The 27,869-nt window shown below is 35.7% G+C and overlaps 1 protein-coding gene across 11 annotated transcripts in view; it reads right to left on the bottom strand.

Moving 5' to 3' along the window:
• HMBOX1 (homeobox containing 1) overlaps positions 1 to 27,869 on the bottom strand; it is a 156,674-nt gene that overhangs the window by 38,524 nt on the left and 90,281 nt on the right. For 10 of the 11 annotated variants that reach the window (XM_081135867.1, XM_081135863.1, XM_081135866.1 and 7 more), the window contains 2 exons: positions 17,187 to 17,297; positions 6,427 to 6,580 (listed from right to left, as the gene is read on the bottom strand). In XM_081135867.1, the coding sequence (XP_080991993.1) occupies positions 6,427 to 6,580; positions 17,187 to 17,297 (265 nt within the window). The remainder of the gene's footprint in view (positions 1 to 6,426; positions 6,581 to 17,186; positions 17,298 to 27,869) is intronic. The other variant, XM_081135868.1, reaches the window with a different exon arrangement.

Genomic DNA, 27,869 nt, shown 5'->3' on the forward strand with positions numbered 1-27,869 from the left:
TACTATAATATGTATATTAACATAGAAACTGCAGGATCAGAATACAAGCAGATTGCCAAACAAGGTCCTGAGACAGATGACATGGATAAACATAGAGCCCGAGATAACTGGTCTTCTGGTAGAATTTAGTTATTGTGGAGCTCATTTTGTTCTTTGAATTTAGTCTATTCGTGTTGTTATGCTAAGCACTAATTGTTCCCCAAAGATTTAATTCTAGGGTGGAAAGTATTTTTCCTATCAAAAGTCTAACGGGGAACAAAGGCTCCACACAAACAAGAACCAGGATTCTTTAGAATCATGGCACAATACAATGTTGAGAACTTGAAGGACCCTTGGAAATTATATGACGTTTAGTAATTCTAACAAACAGTTATACTGACTAATTTGCTTTTTTAAATAAAATGGGAGCATATTTTATTCATAGTATAAGAAATACTAAGAAGTACACTTCAGTTTACATTATGATCAACTAATAAGTAACTGAGAAGAACAGGGGTGGTGGGGTAGGTGGCGTGCTTAAAGGAAAGTGTGAGCAGGAAGGAGAAAGAGATGGATATTAGTTTGTTTGGCAAATTAAAGAACATTAACTGAGGAAGATATAGGAGAGAAAAAGACTAAGGGGGTTTGAAAGGAGTAAGAGACACATAAAGAAACACAGGAAAGAAGGAATTCAGTGAAATACAATAAGGACTTCTGTCTTCTTCATCTTTGAATCCCAATTCTCAGCATATAGCTTAACACACAGCACACAGTCAATAAACGTTTAATGATAAAAATTCAAGAAGATAAAAAGGGCTGAGAAGTTCAACAAATACACTCTAAAAAAATCATATTCTGTGGTTCACATGGCTATAGATTAAAAATAAGCAACTCAATCTTACTTCTTCTGTGAGGTTAGTCAAGTTAATTAACCTCCTGGGTATAGGTTCTTGGTCTTAAAAACAAACAGTTTGAACTAGATGATGTTTAAGGTCTCTCTTATTCTCTGCAGAAGTGGTGACCAAATATAGGTAAATGAAATCAAAAGGAGATTCTTAGCTTAAATGCTTCAACTTCAATCTGTTGTCAGCAGATGCAATTTATGTCTTTTTGCACAAGGAAGGCAAATCAAGCCCTTTTATTGTTCACATGATACAAGTTGTCATTCAAAGAAACATCTGGATAGGTCTCAATCTCTCAGAATAATAATGTAAGGAAAGCATTTATAAGCATTTCTGCTCAAAGGCATAATCTTACTGAAATGAGCAGGGTCTCTCTCTTCATGGAGTTCTGCTTAGCATGAATGACACCAAATAATATTGGGACACTATACAGAACAACACTCAAGAATGCTGCTAGGAAGATAAAGGTGATCATTTCTCCATTTGACAAACTAACAGGGTTCTCTTCAAAAGACAGTGGGTTTTTTTTTTAAAGGGGGGGGGGGAATCTTACTAGGAAAACAAACAGTTATTTCTCTACTTTTATGGTAATTAAGAAAGTAAATATTATTTTATCAAACTAATAAAGCAAAACAAGGACAAAATATTAAAAGAAAACATGGTTTCACGAAATGGGAGCTAAAGTGAAGAGATTTCTTGTGTAAAAAATTTTTTAATTGCACAGTGGTAATTAAAGGTAATAAAAGGCCCTGGCCAGGTGGCTCAGTTGGTTGGAGCGTTGTCCCTTGCACCAAAGGATTCGATTCCTGGTTGGGCTGCGTGCAGGAGGCAACAGATCGATGTTTTTCTTTCTCTCCCTCTCTTTTCCTCTTTCTCTAAAATAAAGAGGGGGGAAAATTTTTTTAAAGGTAAAAGAATTATAGGAAGGAGCGCTATGAAAATAGGGCAGGTTAATATCACTCAGAGATTACTACAGAAGAACACAAAAGAAACAGATCCTCCAGAGCCACTTCAAGCTTGAACCTATGTGACTCTTTTTGTCTTTATTTTATTTCCACAAAAGTGTACACCATATATCACCACATCATCATAATTCAGCACATTTCAGAGACAGAAGACTAGGAAAAGAAATGTTCGCTGCAGGTCAGGGTTTTGATGACTGGCAAAACACTAGCAAGCTTGCATTGCAGTTGTCTGAACCACACCCAGTCTGCAGTTAAATATAGAATTTAGTTTCTGGAACTATTGGTTTTCTTAACCTTCACAGTCCAAGTATTCACTGAAAAAAAAAAATTAAAAGTAAAAAGGAGAAAGGAAAGAAACTGAAACCAAAATCAAAGTACTAATAAACTGTCCTGGGAAGAATTCCAAAATGCAGAAAATACCAAGAGAATTAAATTACAGGAACCTCAAGCAACATTCTAGAAACACTCTACAAACTGATCTGTCTCTTCCATGTTGATTCTCCAGGATGTGTAACAAAATGCATTTGTGCACTAGACCCATGTCTCTAATTCAGATGAGATATTCAGACTGTATAACATGTCAGGTTAACAGCAGTGATACTAAATTTAGAGCTACGATTTAATTTTGGTTTGTTATAATATCATGGTTGTGATGCTATTTTTCTTCATGAAGAGGCACTTTTATCCTAAGAAACTATTTTTAGATGCTTAAATTTGGGGGGGGAAGAGACACTCTCACGCTGAAATTTTTAATGCTGATTCTTTGCGTGTTGGAGGAGGTAAGAGGAGAATATTTTGAGTTAATTTTTAAAGTTGTTTTGAAGATTGACAAAGGTAAAATCAACAACAAAAACTGTTTCCTTATAATTTCATGGGGTTCCAGGCTTCAGTAATGATTTTGTTTTATATTGTTCACTGAAGATGAACATGAAAAAAATCTAAGAGCACAAATAAATTACGGATGTACTGGTCCAAAAAAACAAACACGCAATCGTTTTAATTACAAACACACAGAGGTATTCATTTGCTTTCATTTCCCCCCACACACCCAGACACAGACTCATCACTCAGCGACTTTGATGAAAAATAAGAGCAATAAATTATCTATACACAAATCTGGCGCCAAAGAGGGGACTCTTAACCAATATCTTCTCTTGCTTCTGCCTGTCACAGCTAGGTACTCTTAGATTTATTCCTATATCTAGTTAAAGCCCTTTTTCCAAGTTGTTGCTTCTCTATCTATCTTGCTTAATTGGAACTGAAAACCTGAACAGGGAGATGTGAAGGTTTCTTTTACCTTTCTGTCCTGATAATTACAGGAGACACACTGGTTTCCAAAACTGAAAGACTATCCAGGCCAAAATGCTGAATGGTTAAAAAGGAGCGAGCACATTTGAAGATGGACCTTGAGGATGTTATGCTAAGCGAAGTAAGTCAGTCAGAAAAAGCTAAGAACCATATGATTTCACTCATATGTGGGATATAAAACGGAAACTCACAGACACAGACAACAGTATGGTGGTTACCAAGAGGGAAGGGGGGTACGGAGGTAGTAAAGGGGGTCAAATATATGGTCATGGAAGTGATTTTATTCTGGATGGTGGGCACACAATGCAACATACAGATCATGTGTCATAGAAATGTACACTTGAAACCTATATGATCTTATTAACCCATGTCACCTAATAAATTTAATTAAAAAAGCAGCTTTGCTCCTAGGCCACAAAGTATCCAAAACTTCTGACCATACACTCTTAACGACTTTTCAGGCCTACTAGGTTCATTCCTTTACTCCTTTTACTCTAAACTGTATTCTCTCCATCCTTAGCACTTTGTCTCATACCTAGTAAGTACACTTGTAGGAATGAACAAAGGGACACAGGTTTGCTAAATAAAAATCACATTTGGATCTTACATTATTTGCACATGCAGATATTTCAGACATACGATATAGATACTTTTTTCCTCTTGCGAATATGTAAACTACTTGAAGTCAGCTTAGCTTGGTGCTAGCACACAGCAGATGCTCTATAAATAAATGACTGAATGAATAAATATCAGTCAATTATCTAAATCTATTTTACTCATTAAAATCTAGTCAGGCCCTCTTTAAACAATGACAAAAATATTTTTAATTATGGGAAATTTCAAATCTTCAAAGTATAATAAACCCACGAGTCTCCTTGTACCTATTATCCAGCTTCAATGATCATGAGTAGACATGCCATTCTTGTTCCATCTTTCCCCCATTACAACCTTAATATGCTCTTAATCAGACAAGGTTGTGACACAAGGTTGCAACACATGTTCATCTAGTGGCATCAGGCTTGAGAGTTAACAAAGGCCAAGTCCATATATTAAAAACAATCAGCATACACCCAAATAAAAAGAACACTTTTTAGTTGGTAAGTGGAGCTCAAATGTATGGTTAACATTATCTAAAGGTCTACACATGGCTGGGCCACTTATTAGGTTTGTGGCCCTGGGAATTTATTCCACCTCATAAAGCTTTGATTGCCTCATTAGAAAAAGGAGAAACCAGGCCTGCAGTGAGAAGTAAATGCAAAGGATACAGGGTGAGAAAAAGTAGGTTTACAGCTGTGAGTATACAAAACACAGAGCTTATTCTTGTGTTATTATTTATTATTGTATTATTTTCCATATGAACAACTGTAAACCTACTTTTGTCCTACCCTGTTATGTGAAGCTCCTAATAGTGCACCGTTTCTTTTTAATAAAAACAGCTATATTGATATATAATTCACACACCAAAAAATTCACCCCTTTAAAGCGTACAATTCAATAGCTTTTAGTATATTCATAGAGTTGTGTGAGCATCACCACAATCAATTTTGGAAATTTTCATCACCACAAAAAGAAACTCAATACTTCTTAGCCTCCCCCGCCCCCCAAAAATACTTCTATCCTCCAGCCCCAGGCAACCACATATCTACTTTCTGTCTCTATAGATTTGGCTATTCTGGATATTTCACATAAACAGAATCATATAATATTGTCCTTTGTGACAATAAATGTTTTGGCAACTAGATATTTTAGAAGTCAAATATGAAATACACATAATGTGATGAGGTCAAAGAAGTGAAAAAGGCCAAAAAAAGGGGGGATATATATATCCCCATATATATATATGGAAGGAGAGAGGGAGAGGGGAGAGAAAATATCTACTGTAACGCCAGGCACTAAGACACATGGTAGGGAATTTTTTTTTCAGGTAGGGAATATTACTGAAGCGCTTTGGGGATGGTAAGAGGCAGGAACAAGGAGCACGTGTGTTACTTGCTAGTTAGAATTCTTCCCCAGTGCTTCACTTTCCTCCTTTAAACAGGAAGCAAGGTCATCATGAGAACAAAAATGGGGAGTATGCAGAGAGAACAGAGTGGAAATAATTGTTTTTGAAAGTGAGAAAGAATGAACCAGGAAGGTTGAGTATGATTGTCTGGCAGAACTAAAGACCCACCCACTCGAGGTTCATTGTCATGAATTTAAAATGAGATCAGTCAGCAGGGTTTTAAGTTTTCCTCCAGCCATATATAGCTGCAACAATGAAGAAAAAATATAAGAAAAAAAGAAAAGCAGAGTGTGAAAAGGCTACCCACAGAATGGAAGAAAATATTTGCAAACCATATTATCTAATAAGGGACTTGTATTGCACCTGGATACATAAAGAAAACTTATAATTCAATATAAAAAGACAACCCAATTTTTAAAATAGTCAAAAAATCTGAACAGATATTTTTCCAAAGAAAAATATATAAATAGCCAATAAACATATGAAAAGATGCTTAACATAATTAGGGAAATGCAAGTCAATGAGAAGGTATTATGCTAAATGCAATAAGTAGAGAGAGACAAATACTATATGATTTCACTTATATGTGAAATCTATAAAACAAAATAAGCAAACAAAACAGAAACAAACCCATCCACTCAGAGAACAAACTGACGGTCGGCAGATGAGAGGGGGTTTGAGGAAATGAATTAAAAAAGTACAGGAATTAAGAAATACAAATTGAAGTTATAAAAATAATCACAGGGACGTAAAGTAAGCATAGGGAATATAGTCAATAATACTGTAATAACTGTGTGTGGTGTCAGATGGGTACGAGGCTTATGGGGGAATCATTTTGAAAGTTATATAAATGTCTCATCACTAAGTTGTTCACCTGAAACTAGTATTGTATGTCAACTGTAACTGAAAATTTTTTTAATTACAAAAAATTCTCAGTGGCCTCCTATACAATTATTCAATTATTTTGTTGAAAATAAGACAGCAAAGAGCTTTTCCAAAATATAATAAAAGATTTAAATTAAAAAACAAATTCTTCTAAAGTTTCTTAAATTACTGAGGACACTATTAAATTATATTGATAGATGTTAACTTCAGTTTTACGAATTCTCAACAGTAAGAACATCTTATTTCTATAATACAGCATTTATAATACTCCAAAGTATTTTAGAGATAGAGCCTAGATCCCAAATTACTTGTTTGAAATGAAAACTGTCCAAATCTATTCAAAGTGTCTCTCTTTGGAGGCTGCTCATAGGAAAAAGAGATGTACCTTTCCATGACAGCCAGGCACTCCTTTCTCCAGGTAAATCGACTCCCTCGTCTTAGTCGGAAAGTGCCAGATGTAGCAGAGACTGGGGGAGGCGTTTGTCTCCATTCTGGATCTTCTATTGGAATGGGGGCTGGTCTCATACTTAGCGTAGCCCCTGAAATAAACAAGATATTTTTAGCAAATATATTCTAATTTATTAAAACCAATATAATAAATATATCATGAAATCAACAATAAACTTTTGCCTCTACACTGAAACTTGCAGGCCCAATACATTTGATATTTACAATTTTTAGAAAATAAAAATTATTTTACCAAAATAAAAATCCAAAGAAACAAAAACTCTTCCTTAAAAAGTCATCATTAATTATATTAAAATGTCTTTTTTCCTCGAGTTTGTCATTTATCTTTGTTATTTTTTGAAACAAAGCTCAAAATCTATCTCTTTTGGGGAATAAGAAGTATGCTATTTTGCCCAGTGACAATCAGACTATCTTCCTCTGAAAAATCTCTCTTAAAAATCCTATTTGAAAGTTATAATCTTTTTCAACAATATTTCCCATCTATGTTCAGAAACTTTCATTACCATTCAAAGGACTTTTGTTATTGAGAAAATGGAGCCCTTAAAGTATGTATGCAGGCAGGTGGTGAATTTAAAATAACCCTAATAGTTGTAAACTCTTAAAAAAAGTCACAGCATAAAAGAAAATAGGATGATAGTTGATATGCTTTTAGTGTATTAACAAAATCAGATCTCCATAGGTCTCCTATCTGTTAATGCTATATACCATTTTTTGTTACTTCTGTTACATAATTAAAACAAATGAGAAAATATTTAATTGAGATATTGTACTAATTCAGGCTAGCCTTTTCTCAAATAACCTGAACTGGTGAGGATGCATGTATTCATTCATTTACCATCTACCCAATCTTTTGGCTTGTTCTAGGCTAGAAGCAATGAATAAAACAAAAAAAGCAACATTGTCTCTGACTTCCATAGACTTCATTCAAAGAATTTAAATGTGACTTGGTATGCTGTCATAGAATACACTCCCGGCTCTCCCATAGTTCTTTCTCTTTAAAACAATTTTTCTTCAGTTACAGTTTACATTCAATATTATTTTGTATTTCAGGTGTGCAGCATAGTAGTTAGACAATCATATATTTCACAAAGTATTCCCCTCAATATTTCCAATACCCACCTGGCACTATACACAGTTAATTACAATATTATTGGCTATAGTTCCTATTCTCCCACTGTTTTTTCATTCTTTACACTGTGAAATTCATCTTCCCAAAGCATAATTATGATCATATCACTCTGCTGATCAAAAACCTTCAAAAAGTTCCCTCTGCCTATGGAATAAAATCTAAACTCTTCCTATGGAATAACAACCTAAACTTTTAATATAGCACTAGAAAAACAGGTTAGAACTTGTTAGAATTATGTGAAATAATAATATACATATTAATAAGTATATATTTCTTTCTCTATAACAGAAATCATACTTTATTGTACCTTGCAATTAATACCATAGGTAATATTTCTGCATTACTACACATAGATCTCTTTATAGATTCCCTCTTAAAGGGCTACATAATCATATTAATTCTTTTATACAGATGCTCAATATTTTAACCCATCCTGATTTTCCTCTCCAAACCCGTTGTCCTCAGTCTTTCCCATTTGAGTAAATGGCATCACCATTCTTCAAATTGCTCAGGTCTGAAATCTCAGATTCATCTTTGACTTAGGCTCTTTTTCTCCAACATACTATATATCCAGTTTATAGGCAAATCCTGTCAATTTTATCTTCAAAATATATCCATAATCAAACCAATTTGTATTACTTTTACTTCTACCAATTTAGAACAAGGCAGCCATCTCTCTTAAGCATAACTTCCTGGGATAGGTTCCAAAGATGGCCCTTCGCAGTAAGCTCTACCTCCTGGTAATCGTACCCTTGAATCTGGGCTGGACCTGTGACACATTTTGACAGCCAAAAATGGAAACAGTTCAAGGCTAGGTCATAAGCAGCTTTCAGCTTCTAACCAGATCTCCTTGTTGCTGGTTCTGGGGGAAGCCCGACTAACCTGAGACCACAATGTTGTATAGAAGTCCAAGCTAGACAAGTGGAATGAAAGATGCCCAGCCAAACCAAGGTGCTCCTGCCAAACTGACAGGTGCCAGACATTTGAGAAGAAAAGCCATTTGGGGCATTGTAGCTGCAGGACACACCATGCAGACAACTACAGAACCCAGATGACAGAAAAAAAGCCCTCGGCATTACTTAGTCCCAACACAAGCTGTGTGGTAGTGAGCCTCCAAGATGGTTCCTAAGGATCCCTGCCTCCTGCTACTCACTGCCCCCCTCATACCAGAATTAGTCTGTGTGACCAATAACACATGGTATAAGTGATGGTATGTTACTCCCAATATTAAATTACAGCATACACTATGAAGTCTGTCTTGCTTGCCCGTCTCTTGGATCAATGGCTCAGGGGAAACTAGCTGCCATGTTGTAAGGACACTCAGGGAGCCAATGGTGAGGCCCACATGGAGAGAACTTGATGTCTCTGGCCAACATGCAGTAAGGAACTGGGATCTGCCAACACTCATGTACATCACCTTGACAGTACACCGTCCAGCCCAATGACTGCAGCCCTGGCTGACAGCTGGACCGCGACCTCAGGGGAACGCTGAGCCAGAACCACCCTTGCTAAGCCATGCCTCGACTCCTGACCCTTAGAAATTTTGAGATGATCAATTTTTGTTGTTTTGGCCGCTAAGTGGTGGGGTAACTCTCCAGTTGTTTATTTCCCCATGTTCCTCAGTACACTGAGTATTAGAAGTATTACTAATTATTCACAATTATAAACTTAGCAGGCCAGAAATTTCCCTCTAATACAGATCTCACTGTTAGTAAGAATGAACATCTTCTCCTGTGAGCCTCTACCTTATGTCCTTTTCTGAGTTATTCGCCTTATTGGTGTAGAAACCTCACCAATTGCCGGTCATACAGACTACAACTGTTTTTTCCAGTTCATCATCTGTCTTTTATCTTTATTAATGGTGTGCTTTATGGTCCAAATTTTTATGCATTCAAACCTGTCAATCTGTTCATTTACGGTCAATGCATTTTATATCATTCAGAATATTTTTATAGTTTTTCATTTTTGTATAAACCCTCGGTACATGATTTCCTCAAATGGACATGTCATCATACAATAATCTAGAGATTCACAGCTTAAAACGTATGGCAAACTATGGTGTGTTGCCATAGTTTAAATGAAGTTTTACTTGAACACAGCCATACTCATTCATATACAAGTTGTCTTTTCCCCCCCCGCACTACAATGGCAGAGTTGAGTAGCTGAGACAGAGACCACATAGCCAACAAAGCTTGACGTATTTACTATCTGGCTTTTCACAGGAAGTTTGCTGCTGGCCCCTGGTTAAAAAAATTCCTGGCCTACACACTATGAAACTCTAAACTGAAACTCTTTTCTGGACATTTCAAGAAAGAGGGATCCGTGCTGCCAAGATAACTTGGCAATTAGGTCTGGGCCTAATTCAAAGTTAACAAAGTTTAGGCGTAAAAGGGAACTACAGAGCTGGAAGGCTTAAAAATCTTTGTTTTGGTACTTTTCTGAACACAAACAGAAATTACAGCTGGACAAGGGCACTGGAATCTAAGTAAGACTATATAAATATTGTTCTATAGCCATGATAAAAGATCTGAAACAGCCAAGCTGTTACCATGGTTGATCAAGACAGAGGTAGAAACAGACTCTAATAAAAGAAGAGAGAGATTCAGGGCTTCAGTGGGTGGAGGACAGGAAATATGCCAGTGAATTCCAAGTAGAGGGCCACAACTATATTTACAGCATGCTTTCTTAGGTAAGTAGGTGATAAATGGGTACAAATAAAACAAAGAATACAAAGGCTCTTAACTCAATCATGAGGTTGAAGGAAATAAGTCAACTGATAATAATGTTTCTTTCTTGGTATTGGGGTTATTGGTAATATTACTATGCTTCTTTATAATATAATGTATTGTCCAGATTTTTTAATAAAAAATTTAGATGAAATAAAATTGGTCAGGAAGTAAAAGAAAGGGGGAGAGAAGGAAGGAGAGAAAAAAAGAAAAGAGAAAGAAGTGAGTAGTGGTCTAATTACTTTAAAAGAAATCAAGAGCCCGGCCGGGCATGGCTCAGAGGTTGAGCATTTGCCTAGGATCCAGGAGATTGGGGTTCGATTCCCATCAGGGCACATGCCTGGGTTGCGGGCTCGATCCCCAGTCAGGGGCTGTGCAGGAGGCAGCCGATCCATGACTCTCTCATCACTGATGTTTCTGTCTCTCTCTCTTTCCTCTTCCTTCCTCTCTCTGAAGTCAATAAAGATATATATAAAAAAATTAAATAAATAAAATAAATCAAGATAATTTATGCACAGAAGGAAGAAATTCTGAATAATTTCAAACTTGTAAACATACTTCATTTGAAACTTAGTATTATCACTTTACTTCTGACTGAGGGTTTTTTCTTGCTCCTTTTTCTTTTTCAATGTAGCAATATTTAAAAATGGCACAAGAAGCACTCTGGAATCACTCCAATAAACAGAAATTTGTTCTAGAAAACTTGGTTTATCTTGCTTTGGTCAAAATGGGTAAAGAGCAATGAATAACCCAAAAATGGGTACAAAAATCATTGACTTTGACAAAAAAATACAAAGATACTAGAATGCAGGAATAATGTATATAAGACTTAAAACTCCTCTGAAATAAAGCATAGGAGTTCTGGGTTTTTTAAACAACCCATTTTTTTTCCTTAGAGGAAGTGTGTTACTATTTTCTTTACAGAAACATTTCCCCCCTCACATTATATCTGGGCTCCCATTAGGACAAAATTTGGGGCATTTATACAGCTACTCTAAACCTAAGAGGAAAAAAATAACCTCTTCCTAATTTGCTGATAGAGTTAAAAATTTTAATAAATGTTTTCTTTGTATATATAATTTTCTTAGCAGGGTTATTTCTAGGTGAGCCTTATCAGGGTTATTTCTGGGTGCGCCTTTCCCAATCAGCTAATAAAAGAATGACTACAAGCATGTCATTACTACTCCATTCATAGAAGCTAGCTTCTCACAAAAGTAATTTCTCATCTTCCCCGGTGACCACGCACATGACTTCCCTGAGGCTCTGACACTGTGCATCAGTGAAGGAGGAGGCATTACTTCCGTTCACCAAATTTACTTCATGTGCTTGCTGCATAAGCCTCTTGGCAAACCTTATTTAATTGTTTAGTTTAGAAATATGCAGAATCTGTGCCACAGGCCAAGAGGAACTCAGCAAATCCTGTCTGCTGTAGTAATGTTTAAATTAGACAAGGGAAAAGACTGTTGAGACTAATTTGATTAAATAAAGGGGCTTTTTATGTCAACCATGCTGAATTTAGTACTCACTCCTTTTAAAAAATAGGCATTTTCTTGTAAATGTATTCATAAGAAACAAGATTAAATGTTTTTGATCAGTTTCCATCAGACTGTTTTTATTAATATGCCTTGGCAGGCTTTGGGTTATGCTGGGAAATTATGATGATGATTCTTTTTATCAGAGAACTACACTATATCTATATATATTGGATTATCAGTAACAATAACCTAAATATCCATCCTATTATTTTTCTTGCTGAGTCCACTTAAAGAGATACCAAAAAACAAAAACAAAAAACAGAACAAACAAAAAAACCCACCACCACCACCACCAAAAACCCTTATCTGAGCTCCAAATGGATCCAAAGTAGAAGAGGTTGAAAAAGAGAACTTCAATCAAGGTATATAGAAATATTCTGAGCCCAGAAACAGAGAATCTACATTTTTTGTTTGTTTTGAAATGTCTGAATTTACACAAATGAGACAAAGTACGTTTTCATTTTGTGATTTTTCCTTAATTTTGAATTTTTTTTCTCAGAATATATGCAAAGGGATGCTACCATTTACATTTTTTTTTTTTTGGTGAGCTGTCTATCCTGACCAGAGAAAAATTTATGAAATAAAAGAAGGACCTACCAATAAAAATCACTGACACCTTATTTTTTACCTAACAGCCTCTCAAAAGCAGATCTGGACTATGTGAACCTAGGTTCTCGAGTCTTTATATCTTGAAAGCTGTTAACAAGGCAGATTAATTTCTTTCTGTCTCCATCCCTGTTTGCCTTCCTCCCTCCTTCCTTTTCATTATACCTTGTATTTATAATGTGAATATATAGTACAGGCATACCAACATTCCCATCATAGAGAAGCTGGGAGGAGAAGAGAGAGCACACAAGAAATTGAAAACCTATTTTTAAAAATAATGATGGGGTCAGGAATCCAGGCATGGCTTAGCTAGGATGGTGAAGGAAACAGACATACAAGTCCAGGAAGTGCAGAGTCCCAAATAAGATGAACCCAAAGAGGCCCACACCAAGACACATCATAAATAAAATGCAAAAGATTAAAGACAAAGAGAGAATCTTAAAAGCAGCAAGAGAAAAGCAGTTAGTTACCTACAAGGGAGCACCCATATGACTGTCAGCTGATTTCTCAACAGAAACTTTGCATGCCAGAAGGGAGTGGCATAAAATATTCAAAGTGATGAAAAGCAAGGACCTACAACCAAGATTACTCTACCCAGCAAAGCTATCATTTAGAATTGAAGGACAGATAAAGAGCTTACCAGACAAGAAAAAGCTAAAGGAGTTACCACCACCAAACCAGTTTTACATGAAGTATTAAAGAGAAGAAGAAGAAGAAAAGATTAAAAATGTGAACAATAAAATGGCAATAAATACATCTCTATCAACAATAGAATCTATAAAACAAAATAAATGAACAAGGAGAACAGAAACAGACTCACAGATACAGGCAACATTTTGATGGTTGCCAGACAGAGGGGGTGTTGGGTGAAACGATGAAGGGGTTAAGAAGTACAAATCGTAATAAGAAGAACAGTCACGGGGATGTCAAGTACAGCATAGGGAAGATAGTCAATAATATTCTGATAACTATGTATGGTATCAGATGGGTATGAGATTTATCAGGATGATCACTTAGTAAGGTATATAATTTCTAATCACCTGAAACTAATGTCAACCATAATTGAAAATTAAAAAATGATTTTTAAAAAAGTTAAAAGTACACAAAATAAAATTGCACTTATCTAGGAAGAATTCTATACTATATTAGCTCTTATAATAAAGGGTAAAATAAAAATAAAATCTTTAAAAATTAAATTTTAATTACAAACATCCAATTACTGTTTATGCAATGAAAACTACCAACTGAATTATTAACTTATCTTTCAAATTATGTCCTGCAGAAACCTTGAGAACTCAGAACCAGTATAGATTTGATTTTCAAATTAAAAAACAAACAGAAAAAAGGAGATAGTTCATAATGCAACTTTATTGAACAGCAAATACAATTTAAAAAAAAAACCAAAAACAGCTTCAGAAGAACACAGTATCACCTCAGTGTTGAAATCTGAATTCTAACAATAGTATTCCGCAGTGGGCAGTGCTATCAGATCAGCTGCAAAAATGCTGCACCTTGGTCCATCCCTTCCTGTTTCTAGTGAATTCACTTTCCTGGTATCTGAGTCCCTGCTTGAGACTGGAGCCCAGCCCTGAAATCCCAGAGTGGGAATTTAACCCCACCAACTGTGTTAAGATTATATATTAGGCATTGTTCTAAGTGCCAAATACAAGTGACAAAAATCCCTTCTCTTATGGAGCCTGAGACACAGATGAGTAGTGTTTGCCCTCCAAATTCTTCATTTTGGAACATCCTGATAATCCCTCTGGTGCTCCCTGGTAACCAATTTCTGGAATGTGACCAGGCTCATGAAATCCCTAAACACAGTTCCTTATTTACTTAGCTGAACCCTTCCTATCAGCCAGCCTAAGCTGCTCTACTAAACAAACAAATGCCAAGTTTGTGTCCCTGTTCATGTGATTTGCTTTGCTGTGAATCATGAAAGAAGTGCTGTCTTCGGGAAGACTGTTTTGAGCTGAGTTTGAAGTGTTGCTTCAACTGTGATATATCTTAAGATTGTGCTGTCCTACGTGGCAGCCACTAGCCACATGTGGCTATTCAACACCTGAAAAGTGGCTGATTGGACATAGGTGCTTTAAGTGTAAAACACATATTGTATTTCAAAGAATCAGTACAAAGAGAAAGAAAGATTAAATGTTGAATAATACATATTTGTTAAATAAAATATTAAGTTTAGCTATATCTTCTCACCTTTAAAATGTGGTTACTAGATAATTTAAAACTGCTCATGTCATTTGCATTATGTTTCCACTGAACTATGCTAATTCCTAACATTTAACTAATGGCAGCAACAAGAGTCATTATTCTGAGAGGTTTGTTATGTCTAGATATCATTAGAAAAATATTTAAAAGTAAAACTCCTTTGCAGAAAAACTGCGAGCTAATAAATGCTGAAGGAATGTTAGATTAGATTATCACCATTTTGCAATCTCCACTGGAGTAACTGATTCAGATGAGCATCATCAATGGATGCTAAGACGACTGGCAAATGGTCGAAGAGGACATTCATCCAGTGGCAAAATTACACCCTGTAGATTATTTATAAAGTGCAACAAGAAGACCTGGTCCTCACCGCTTCTAACAAACGATCAAACTTAGCACATGAATAATGTTACAATTTGCCATTACGTACCTCTTGATATGTGGTAAATTGAGATAAGCATTATCTACAAAGCGTTTTGCCCCAATGTTTTATTGAAAAATTTCAAACATACAGCACAATGACAGAATTTATGGCAAAACTCTGCACTCATACTATCTAATATTTTACCACACAATACTGACTTTATAACATTTCTTTCCATCTCCCTATCCATTTTACTTTGATGCATTTCAAAGTAAATTACAGCCATTAGTACATGCCCTCCCTAAATAATCTATGAAGTATTCTTGCCAAAAATGTTTAAACTGAATCTAATCAAGCCTCTAATCCTAACTACCACTTTACGGGAAATATAGAGGGATAAGTTAATTGACACTGAGAAAAAATTAAAAATCCAAAACATGGGACATTCTGTAATATTAAATGGTTTAAAAAGTTTGTCATGAAAAAAGTTTGAGTGACTAGATTTGAGTCTTAAAACACATAACAACAAATTCCAACTTCTCAACCTAAATCAGATACTATTCAATTTTTAAAAAGCTACAAAAGACATTCCTACAACAACTAGAGAAATATGAATGTGGACTAGATATTAGACAATATTAAGGAGTTATTAATTTTCTTAGATGTGATCACAGGGACTGCGGTATATAGGCGAATACCCTTTTTTTTGGAGATGAACACTAAAGAGTGTGTGTGTATGCATGCACACATAAATATTTAATTTATTCATTTATTTTATAGGAATAAAGCAAGTATAGCAAAATCTTAATTATTGTATAGAAGAAGAGGGTAAAGAGATGTTCACTGTGTTGGTCTTTCAACTTTTCTGTACATTGCAATATTTCAAAATAGAAATTGGTGGGCAGGTAGCCTGGCTGGTATTGCTCAGTGGTTGAGCACTGACCCATGAACCAGCAGGTCATTTTCAATTCTAGGTCAGGGCAATTCTAGGTCGGGTTGCAGGCTCAATCCCCAGTAGGGGCCATGCCAGAGGAAGCCAACTGATGATTCTCTCTCATCACTGATGTTTGTATCTCCTTCTCCCTCTCTCTGAAATAAAAACATACCAAAAAAAAGGGAATTGGGGGGGCAAGTAGATTAAAAACTCACTGCTTTGGCCTGCTTGGGTTTTTTGGGTGAAGAATGTGATCTCTGAAAAAATACCTTACCACAGACTCACAGAAAATAAGTCTCTATAACATTCTTTATTTCTGCCTCAGAGCCAATGCTATTATTAGCTAAGAGTCTTCAATATGCAGTATTACAACTGGTAATTTAGTCTGTAAGCAAAGGCTTTTAATGCTGTAGTATTACAGAAGACAGCTCAATCACAAGGTCACTTAACTTGAGATCAGGCTCACTGCCACCAGTCTGTGTTACGCACAGAGACAGTCTGTCATACAACTTCAGATTTTGCTTTATATACCACTTGTTAAAAAGTATCCTGCAATAGAATTTGCCTATTCCTGGCAACCTTAGACACAAAGGTTTCTGTGATCTTTTCCCTTAAGATTTTATTCTACTTTCCAACCTATTGCTGCTCCTAAATTCATCAGTACAGCTTCACCCTTAAGTCCAAAGACACACTCATCAGCCAGGTAATTAGAATTAGAAAAGCATTAGCAGAGATCATTGGATATGGTATAACATGAACTAAATGAAAGAATAAGTTTATACTACTAATTAAAACAAGATTTACAAAAAAACCCCAAAACACTAGACATGGAATGTTATGTGTTTACCTATAGTTGAGGAAAACAAAAACTGCCCACTGACAACCAAGACCTTTCTTTCAAACTTTGGTTAGAAATATCATATAAACTGGGAACAGAGGCACCTTGGAGGAAGGAGTGAAAAAGACTAGACGATATTAGACACTAAATTAAAAATTGGTACAATTAGGGCTTAGGGTTTTATAGTTAAGAGCATTCTTTGGCTTAAAGGAAAAACAGTAAAGTTTGAAACTACCTTGGTGAAGAAAAGGCAGCACATGGATTCAATAAAATAATTCATTACATACATTTCATTTCACATGCAATGAAAGAAAATGATATTTACCAGGGTTTGTCTTCTCAAGCTGATACCATCGGTAAAATGCCCTTTTCTTCTGTTCACTCAGGTCTGATCCCTGTTGCAACAGCCAGTGAGAGATCCGGCTCTGACTGATACCTATGTAGAAAGAGAAATCGCTGTTGCAAGTACTGAAGTTAACAAGAAGTTATGGAGGGTTCTGTTGGTTCTGGGTTACTGGGTTCTTTGTTTTCTTCTCTATAAGGAAGCTGCAACTTGAACAAACTTTTATATTGGGCTTCTTTGTAAAGGCTGACTACACAGGGTAGGATACATTCAGAATTATCTACTAGAGGTCATAGCCTTTTATTAACCAACATTTGAAAGTGGTCTCTAATATCTATCTCTAAACTGGTCCATAACTATGAAGCACATGAAGAGATTCCTAAGAGTCATTTGTCAAAAGTTGATTAGATTTGTGCTCCTTCAACCACAACCACCTCCACTCCAATCCTGGTTTAGAATATTAGAACTTTTACTAGATATTGAGAAGAAAAAAAATCAAACCGGCAAGTTTGCTACTCATTACTGATACTGATAAAATGACTTAGGGGCTGGGGAAAAAGAGGTAATTGAAAATACTCTTCAATAAGGTTTCTGGCTTACTTGTTAATTCATTTAGGCATTTTAGATTCATTACCATTAGTACAGAGAATTAAGAATTGGAAGACTTAGAGTTCTGCTACGATATGACCTCTTAAGAAATCTCAAGAGGTAAAGACAGTCTTCTAACACAGACTTTTCAAAAAACTGAATAGAATATAAAGCAGTAGTTTTCAGCTTAACTAAGAAGCTCTTGACAGCAATTAATTAGAAATGGGGAAAACCTCCACATGTGAAAGTAAAAAAGCACGTCTGAAACTGACGAGTATGAGAATTACATGCTCCTTCTGGTCATTATAGTTATTCCAAAAATGAATAATTTAACACACAACTGGCAAAAGCAAAGAATAATAGGCAAGATTAAACTGTCTTATATGTCCATAAGGCACTTTCTAAAGGGCTGGTCAGCAATCAGAGAGGGTTAACAGTATCTTAACTCTCCCAAGGAATTACTTATGGTAACTGGATAGTACTGAATACCACTTGTGCCACCTGTTTAAACACCTGTTTAAAACTATAATGCACAACAGGAAGAGTGGTTATCATGAAGAAATCACACCCCCTAACATGAGAAGCAGCAGAAGGGATGGTGATCACATTTAACTCAGTAAAAACAAGCCCCTAGGGTTTCATACTTTTAAAAACCTATGTCAGAAGAGAATCTGAGGAAACGGGGGAGGGGAGTTTTGTTAAAAGACAAGTTGGGCTGTAAAGCAAGATTCTCTGATTGGAATCACCTTTCACTTTCAAAGGGTGAAATTCAGTTTTCCAAAACCTAAGTGATTACATCCTCAAATAATTCACACAGCACTTTTCCAATGAATTGAACATCTATGTGAGGCAGATGCTGGCAGCTAGCACTCTATGCTTGTTCTAAGAGAATGCAAATTATTTAACATTGGCTGTGTTTAGCAATGCCTTCTTCACCACAAGTCCAGATTCAGACATTACACTACTTTTAAAGAAGAGTGAAGAAAACAACGATTTTCCACCATGAAATCAAATATGATTTTCATGTTAACAAAATAAAACATTTTTATATGGATTCTTCACATTGGTACCATACTACTCAAAAACAAAGAGAATTTAAGGAATCAACTGTTCTGTTACTTTCAGCACTGAATCTCCCTCACACAGTCAGATCACACAGAACAAACACAGAGCCCACTAGATTTTAGTGCTGTCCAGGTTCTGGCTGTGCTACAGTAAAAGAGGGCAAAAGCCCATCAAAAGAAGATTGGTTTAAATTATGGTATACTCACATAATAAAAAACTGGGCAGACTTTTAAAAGTAATGTTCTAAATCAACCGCCAAAAACAACCAACCAAAACCAAAACCAACCAACCCAAAAGCCATCAACACCAAGTTTTGGCAAGGACAGAGTATATGGAATTCTCATAATGCTGGTAGAAAGGTAAAATGTCAGAGTCATTTTGAGAAACAACTGGGCAGTATCCACTATTGCTGACCATATGCATTCCATATGACCTAGCAGTTTATTTATTTATTTTTTTATTGATTTTAGAGAGAGGGCGAGGGGAGAGAGACAGAGAAAGAGAGTGATTGGTTGCCTCCTGCATGCTCCCCGACCAGGGCTTGAACCCACAAGTTGGGTATGTGCCCTGACCAGTAATCAAACCCACCACCTTTTGATATACAGGACAATACTCCAACCAACTGAGCCAAACTAGCTAGGGCAACCTAGCAAGTTTCTTCCCTCAGTATATGGCACACAGAAATGTATACGTGCTCAGTAGAAATGTTTTCAAAAGACATGTATATAAGGCTTATATGAGCATTATTCATAATAGCCCCCAATTTGAAACAACTCAAACACCCATCAACAGGAAAATGCATAAATGTGATACTTATGCATTCTACCATAGACTACTGTATCAAAGAGAGAAAGGACAAACTACCGCCATATGCAACCACATGGATAAATCTTAAAGACAATGTTGGCCCAAAACAGTCAGATACACATAAAAAAGCCACACACAGCTATATGATTCAACTTATATAAAACTAAGAGACACAATTATCTATATGAATGGCAATCAGAATAGTGGTTACCTATGGCTAGGAGGGAGGTAATTACTGAGAGGCAGTGTGAGGAAGACTTATGTAGTGATTAGTACTATTCTTGATCCTGATCTAGATGGTGGTTACATGCATGTCTTTACTTTGTAAAAGTCACTAAGCTAGACACTTTCCTCTGTAAATAGTTCAATTAAAAAAAATAAAAGATTCCCCAAAAACAATTTTAAAATTCTATCTAGTATTTAGAAAATATATATGTATCAATATGAAAAGATGCCCATGATATAAATGAAAAAGTATATAGTTTTAAAAATATATATTTACATAATCTTCATTCTGTTTTGTATCGTAACAAAAACTTATATATGGCCAAAAATAGTAGAGTGGGAGACTTCCTACACTGCATACCTCTACATTGCTTTTTTAATCATTCTACAAATATGTATTAATTTATTTTATATTTAGCCTTCCCTTATAAACACTACATACTTTACCAGTTGTTTTATAAACACTGCAATTAAGTTAAACAACAAAGAAGTACAAAAAAAGAAGTTAATTTCAACCTTCCCTCAGCAATTCCACTCTGAGGTAAACAATGTTATCTGTTACTATATGTTGCTCCACGATTTTCTCTATGCATAATTATTAATTTAATAAAATAAATGGAGGTAATAAAGAATATCCTTCTGTCTAGTCTTTTGTGTGAGAGGAAATAAAAAAACTTCCCTGTAAATTTAATGTTTTCATATAATATAGAAAATGAAGTAATAAAGCAGGTAGTTCTTCCAGAAGTACTATGAAAATTAAATATGAATCACAGCGCATTTTTCCAAAGATTTTTCTCGGTTAGCAGCTTACTGATAGGTCAATCTCTCTAACTCATCCTTCTGGGGCTGCTCCATGCCTTTGGAACTTTGGGTGTGCTTGTTGTCAAAAGGCCCTGCAGCTTCTCTTTACTACCAGTTTTTGTGGTTCTCCTTGGGAAAAAAGTTTCCCTAACTCTCCTACTTCCCACTGCTGAAGAAAATACTATTCTCCACAAGTTTTAGCTCCTCAAAGCCTCTTTTCTACCTTTCACAGGGCAGAAGAAAAATTTACATATAATCTTCATATACTGAGACTAAAACTAACCTTTGATTAATTTCTTTCTAAGAAAGTGATCACATTGTATTCAAAGGACAAAAAAGCCTTTTGCAGGCCTCATTCAGATTCTTTTCTGGGCTTCAGCTCTAGCACACTTCTGGTTCCTCACATGCCATGTTCCCTTCCACTAGAGGGCTCTGCACCACTGCCCATTCTGGTCACAGCCTCTAAGTGCAGATTTCAATGCACCCTCTTCCTTCCGCTTCCTGTGAACGGGACACTGCTGACACATCATCTTCATCCTTGCAATGCTGGATACGGCTCTCCAATGCCACTTCAGGGTTTGCTTTGCTAGCGCCCTTACATGTTAGTGTCCCTAGGGTTACATCTTTAAGCATCTTCTCTCTATACACACTCTTCTTTGGTTGCCTCAACTATCATGATTTAAAATAACATCTAAATGCCAGAGCACCAGACTGTTTTTTCAAACCGGTTGCTAGTTAGCTTTAGAATTTCACAGCGGTGTTTAACACAGTAAACTTAATTCATTATCCTCTTCCTTTTAATCTGCTCTTCTCCTGGTGTCCCCATCTCAATTTTATCTTCTACTCTACACTTTCCCCCAACTCTTAAATGCTTACTAAATCGAAACTTTCTCTTCCTAAAATTCTCTTCATGTTCTCTCTCCACCCCTCATTCCTGCAGCTTGGAATCTCAGCCTCTTTTGCTTGGACAACTGAATTAACTGACAAAAAAAACAACGAACAATTTAAGATTCAAAATTCTAATGATAAGATCCTTTTGAACTGGAAGATCATTTCATAGTTGAAAAAGTGAAACGTGCTTCTTCAAGCAATTTTCTACTTGAGAAATGCAGTCATCTCTACAATTCTCCTTCCACAATTTTTAACACATGCACGCATTCGCCACAAAAATAACTCACAAACATGCAGGGGGGAAAAAAGTCCTTCATCCCAACCCTTCTCTTATTCCCTATCCTAAAGGTATTATTGTTTATTTAGTGTGAATCCTTCCAGACTCTCTCCTATGCATTTGATACATAAAAATGTACACACACACAAACACACACACCCCTAGTTGTTTTTTAAACACACATTTGAAGTTACTCTCTACATAAATAACTTGCATTTCTTACATAATGTCTTAGAATTTTCTCATGCAGTACATTATGAATCTTCATCATTCTAATGGCCACATGGTATTCTATACAATAACCCATTTAAATATTTATCAATTTTGGTCATTTCAGTTGGTGCTAATGTTTTACTATTATAAATGATGATGCAATGAACATTCTATGCATATCTTTGTACATATGAATAAATAATTTAGAGTCGATTCACAGGAATAGAATTTTTAATCTGCACCATATGAGCAGCATTACAATTTGTTATAGGTACTACCAGGCTTTCCCCCATAAGCTGTACCCAATTTTATACTCTAACCAATAGTCATGAGACATTCTCACCATAGCTAAATATTATAAAACTTATTTTGAAAGTTGGACTTTCTCTTTGTAAACACAATACATGTTCATAATAAAAAGGAATTCTAAGCAATTCAAAGTAGAAAAATTCGAAATGAAGCTAATTTTAAAAAAACCCATCTTACCACTTAGAAATACCCATTATAAAATCACTCCAAGCATAAAAGTAAACACAGAATAGGCAGATATAATTATTAAAATGAGATCATACTATAGACAGAACTTTAAAATTAAAAACATTAAATTTAGTTTGATCTGATTTTAACTCAAGAAAAAAAATTTAAAATAGAGTGAAATGAAAGATCTCAAGTTTAGTAAATGCTTCTATATGGGAAATGAGGTTACTAAAAAAGTACACTAAAGCAAGGAAAAAGAATTATACAAAAGCATTAGGAAGTTGGAAGCATTAGTGTCTAACTTGTGGGCAGTATCTAATGACTCCTGGCTAAAAAAAACGGGAAAGCAGCAGACTGAGGTAGCCAGCCTCCAAGATGACCTCTAATAATCCTCTTGGTCTTTCTACCTTCATGTCATCCCTTCCAACACTACTTCAGGGGTGGTCTCTACAACCAGTAGAATACAGCAGAAATGATAGTCTCTGACTTCTGAGACTAGGCCACAAAAAACATTACAATTTCTGCCTTGCTCGCTCTCAGAGATACTTGGTTCTAAGGGAAGCTAGCTGTCATGTTGTAAGACCAAGTAGATCTATGGAGAAATACATGTGGCAAAGAACTGAGGCATTCTAACAACTGTGCAAGTAAGCCACCTTGGAAGCAAGTTCGCTAGCCTTAGTTAAGCCTGCCAATGACTGCAACCTCCTGAGACACCCTGAATCACAAAACCTGTCTAAGCTGCTCCTGGATTCCTGACCCTTAGAAACTGAGTGAGATAATAAAGAGTTAGGTTTCAGTTGCTACGGTCTGATGTAAATTTTTATGTAGCAATAGATAACTAATACACAAAATAGACTTATACTTTCCCCATCTCCGTTCCCAGCCTTCACACCCAACTCCTGATACTTGGAAGATATTTTTGCGTGGTCAACATTTACATTCTGTTCCGGATTCATAATTCCCATAGTTGTTACTCATGTTCTACATGTAAATGAATTCAAGATTTATTATACAGTTTCCCAGTTTTCCCATTCCTAAGCTCTGTATTTTTGTTTTTGAGACATATTTTACATATATATAGTGAAGCGCACTACTCTTTAAATGTATACTTTAACGAGTTTTGACATATGTATAGACACGTGACTGTTGCTCAAATAAAAATATTTTCATGCCCCTAGAAGGTCCCTCTTATCCCTTTTAGTTAATAGCTAAATTCTATATTTTCAATTTAATTTTTGACTGGTAAGCTTTCTTTATCAAGCAGTTTTTATTACTACAGTCATGTGCCACATAATGACGTTTCAGTCAACAACAGACCGCATGCACAATTATGACATACCATATAGCATAGGTATGTAGTATGCTATACCATCTAGGTTTCTATAATGTTTGCACAATGATGAAATCACCCAATAACGTATTTTTCAGAACGCACTGCCATTGTTAAGCAGTACATGACTGCCCAGGTTTATTGGTGCTGTATTCCCCAGTTCTTGAATGCTTGTGTTTGTCTTCCATGTTTATACTTTGAGGACAACTTTATACTAGAAATTTTTATGGATTACACTTTACTTCAAAATCCATTAAATTGGAGTGATGTCAGTGAAAATAGCAGAGTAAGGAGCTCTGAAAAATCAGTCCTCCATAAAAGCAATGAGCGTAAAAGCTGCTATACCATAAAAGTGCTGGCAAAATGATTAGAATCAACTTTTTCATAACTCTGGAAATTAACCAAAGGCTTTTAACAATCCAAGGAGTGCTTTTTTTAATTTTTTTTTAAAGCTGAATTTTAGTAAGAACAGCTTTATGACATTTTGAACTTGACCTACACCCATTCCCCTCATCCCAGCATCAGAGTAGATTTGAAAACCAACATTCCTGCAATCATAGTGAAAACCATAGTAGTGTCCTTGTAGCCACTAGAGGGGGTATAACAGGTTTGGAGTTCCCCAAAACACTATTCTAAGAGAGCTGTCATTATTTGACCTGTCTGGGGATCCCTTAAAAATCCCCATTTATAAGGCCTGTCCTTATTTGGCCAGAGTCAGACTTCATTCAGTGTGAACAATATTCTTCCTGGGAGAAGCAAAGGAAGGGAGGTGACCTGTTGAAAATGATCAATGGCAATCATTTAACACTGCAGGTGCCTGAGATGGTGATAACAACTGGATCAAAAAAATTTTAAAAGCTGAGGAATGAGATTAATCTATGGGAGTCTTTGAAAAGCTTTGTCATATTTCTAAGAATCTAGAAGGCCAGGCTCATGGGAGGGCTGTGCATATGCCTAGGCCTATGTACATGACCAGAGCAATATGCATGCACAATAAAAAACTGTGAAAGCCCTAAGTTCTTACCTTGAAAAATGGTGCAAAGAGAAAATGAAGGCTAAGGCAGAATTATTAACTGCCCTCCTGAGCACTAAAGGTATGCCCCAATACACTTACAGAGTCCCTCAGCAAGCTGGGAAACTTACTTGTTCCAGCCATTTAAGGAAATCTGTCTAATAATTAGCTGACCACTAAGCTAATAAGAAAGAGACATCAGTAGCCATACACCACAAAGAATACTGACCTTACAGAATTAGTTCAGGAAAGTCACTAAAAAGACAAAGAGCAACAACAATAAACAGCAATAACAAATCAAGGGGTCGGGAGGAATATGATTTCCAGAATTTCCCCATTATATTCTTCAAACTGTCCAGTTTAAAAAACAAACAAACAAAAAACATGCAAAGAAACAAGAAAGTATGACACATAAATAGTAAAAGGAACAGTCAATAAGAAGTGTCTTTGAAGAAACCCAGATGTTGGACTTGCAAGACAAAGTATTAATCAGCCATCTTAAAGATATTCAAAGAACTAAAGAGAACATGTCTAAAAATCTAAAGGAGCCCAGCCGGACGTAGCTCAGTGGTTGAGCGTTGACCTAGGATCCAGACAATCAGGGTTTGATTCCCGGCCAGGGCACATGCCCCGGCTGTGGGCTCAATCCCCAGTCAGGGGCGTGCAGGAGGCAGCCGATCAATAACAACTCTCTCATCATTGATGTTTCTCTCTCTCTCCCTCTTCCTTCCTCTCTCTGAAATCAATAAAGATATATATTTTTTAAAAACACAAAAAACAAAAACTAAAGTATGAGAAAATGCAAACTGAATGCAACAACATATAAAAAGGATTATACACCACAACCAAGTGGAATTTATCTCAGGAAAGCAAGGTTCATTCAACATATGGAAATCAATCAAATACCCCACCCACATTAATAAGTGACAAAACCCATTAAATTATTTTAATAGACACAGAAAAAGCATTTGATAATTCAACATCCTTTCATGACATAGAACACTCAGCAAACCAGAAATGGAAACAAACCTCCTTATCTTGATAGAGGACATCCATGCAAAACCCACAGCTGACATAATTCTTAGTGGTTAAAGATTGAGAGCTTTGCCACTAAGAACAGGAACAACACAAGAATGTTCACTCTCCCTACTTCTATTCAAAATAGTACTGGAGGTTCTAGCCAGGTAAATAAGGCAAGATAAATAAAAGGCATCCAGATTGCAAAGAAGTAAAACTACCTCTCTTTGTAGATGACATGATCTCCTATGTGGAAAATCTAAAGGAATCCACATGAGCATGCACGTACAGAAAATGATTAGACCTAATAAACATTCTGCAAGGTTGCAGGATACACAATCAACAGATGAAATTAAATTTTATTTCTATCCACTAGCAATGAACAATCTAAAACTGAAATTCAGAATGCAATTCCACTTACAGTAGCTTCAAAAGGCTAATGAAATATTTAGGAATAAATCTAACAAAAGTAGTGCAAATCTTATACAACAAAAACTATAAAATATTGTTTAAAGAAACTGAAGAACACCTAAATAAATGGAAAGACATCTCATAGTCATAGACTGGAAGATTTAATGTTGTTAAGATGACAATACTCCCTGAATTGATCTACAGATTCAATGTAATTCGTATTAAAAATCCAACTGGACTTCTTGCAGAAATTGACAAAGTGATCCTAAAATTCCTATGGAAATGTAAGAGACCCAGAACAGCCAAAACAATCTTTAAAAAGATAAACGAAGTTCAAAGATTCACACTTTTTGATTTCAAAACTTACTGTCAAACTACAGTAATCAAGACTGTGTGGTACTGGCATAAGGACAGACATACTGATCAATGGAATAGAACTGAGAATCAAGAACACTTTGTAAAGTATGACTGTCTAACCATTATGCTGTAACCTGAAACCAATAGAAAATAATATTGAATGTAAGCTGTTAAGTAAAAAGTTTTTTTAAACAATAAAAAATAAATAAACCCATATATTTATGGCCAATTGATTTTTGACAAGGGTCACAAAATTAAATAATGAAAGAACAGTCTTCTCAACAAATGGTGCTGAAACAACTAGATAGCCTCAAACAAAACACTGCCCTGCTCGATGTGACTCGGTTGGTGCGTTGCCTCGTACACCAAAAGGTGGTATACTCAATTCCTGGTCAGGGCACATACCTAGGTTGAGGGTCTGATACCTGGTTGGGGCGAGTATGAGAGGTAACATATCAATGTTTCGCTCTCACATTGATACCCCCCGCTTTTCCTCTCTCAAATCAATAAAAATGTCCTCAGTGAGGATTTAAAAAAACGATGTGGACTACTACCTCCTATCATACACAAAAATTTAAAAATTTAGGACTGAAGACCTAAACATAAGAGCTAAAATTATAAAACTCGCAGAAGAAAACATAAACATAAATCAATTAACAAACACATTATTTTATATACCAATAAGAGAACAAAGCCGCCACACACACACACAAAAGTGAAAATACTCTTTATGTACTGATGTGGGATATTGCCAATTAGAAAAGCTTGATGCACAACAGTGTATACAGCATACCACCTATTTGGCAAAACATATTTGCTTATAAATGCATAAAATACCTCTGCAGAAAATAACATTAGCCTCTTCTGGAAATGGGACTATAGCTGAGAGACAGAGGTAGGACAGAGATTTAGCACTGTATATCCTTATGTACTTCTGCAGTTTGAACCACATTAATGTATTTCCTAATATAAAAAAAGTAAACATGTATTTTATTTCATTTTTTAAGTTTTAGTTTAATTATAGGCTTTTATATCAGTAATAAGAATACAATGAAAATTTAAAAATTCAATTTTAGGGAATTAATTCTGTTCAGAAGATATTTTAGAATAATATTTTTATTGCCTCCTTTTTAAAAGAACTGCTTTATTGAGATATACATAATTCACATACAATTCACCCATATATAGTGTACA

This window comes from Miniopterus schreibersii (genome assembly GCF_964146895.1).
Source record: "Miniopterus schreibersii genome assembly, chromosome: 4".
Taxonomy (NCBI): domain Eukaryota; kingdom Metazoa; phylum Chordata; class Mammalia; order Chiroptera; family Miniopteridae; genus Miniopterus; species Miniopterus schreibersii.